We start from the raw sequence: 344 nt of genomic DNA, 5'->3' as shown, positions 1-344 counted from the left end.
GTTCTGGTGCAGGTAGGACTGGTCGAGGGAATGCGAGGAGAGGCTGGAGGAGAGTGGGTTGGCCGTGGGGTTGCAGGGGGAGAGGGGCTGCTGCTTGATGTAAGATGCTCCGGTGTTCAATGCCGTCAAGGCAGTGGGTGCCCAAGCTGAGGCCGAACTGGAATAAACCGAGTGGGGTTCCATCACCCCACCGCCGGTGAGCAGCGGGGAGGCGGGCACGGAGCTGTCGTGATGCGGGTAGTCTCCCGCCGAGGAAGCGGTACAGCTGCCCATGTAGGTGTGCCCACCGTTAGCTGGCAGGTGGGGTACGGAATGTCCCCCCAAAGCCATCCCCTCCACGTTGC

General features: G+C 63.7%; 1 protein-coding gene across 1 annotated transcript in view; it reads right to left on the bottom strand.

Annotated features, from left to right (window-relative positions):
- The window catches only part of LOC104521737 (forkhead box protein F1), a gene marked incomplete at both ends in the record, with an annotated part of 721 nt that continues 377 nt past the window's right edge, over window positions 1-344 (bottom strand). The window contains 1 exon segment of the mRNA XM_029083975.1: window positions 1-344. This exon segment is cut by the window's right edge and continues 107 nt beyond it. Within this exon segment, the coding sequence (XP_028939808.1) occupies window positions 1-344 (344 nt within the window).

This window comes from Antrostomus carolinensis, unplaced genomic scaffold (assembly GCF_000700745.2).
Source record: "Antrostomus carolinensis isolate BGI_N321 unplaced genomic scaffold, ASM70074v2 scaffold46482, whole genome shotgun sequence".
NCBI classification, from domain to species: Eukaryota; Metazoa; Chordata; class Aves; order Caprimulgiformes; family Caprimulgidae; genus Antrostomus; species Antrostomus carolinensis.
This window is presented reverse-complemented; position numbering and strand designations above follow the sequence as displayed.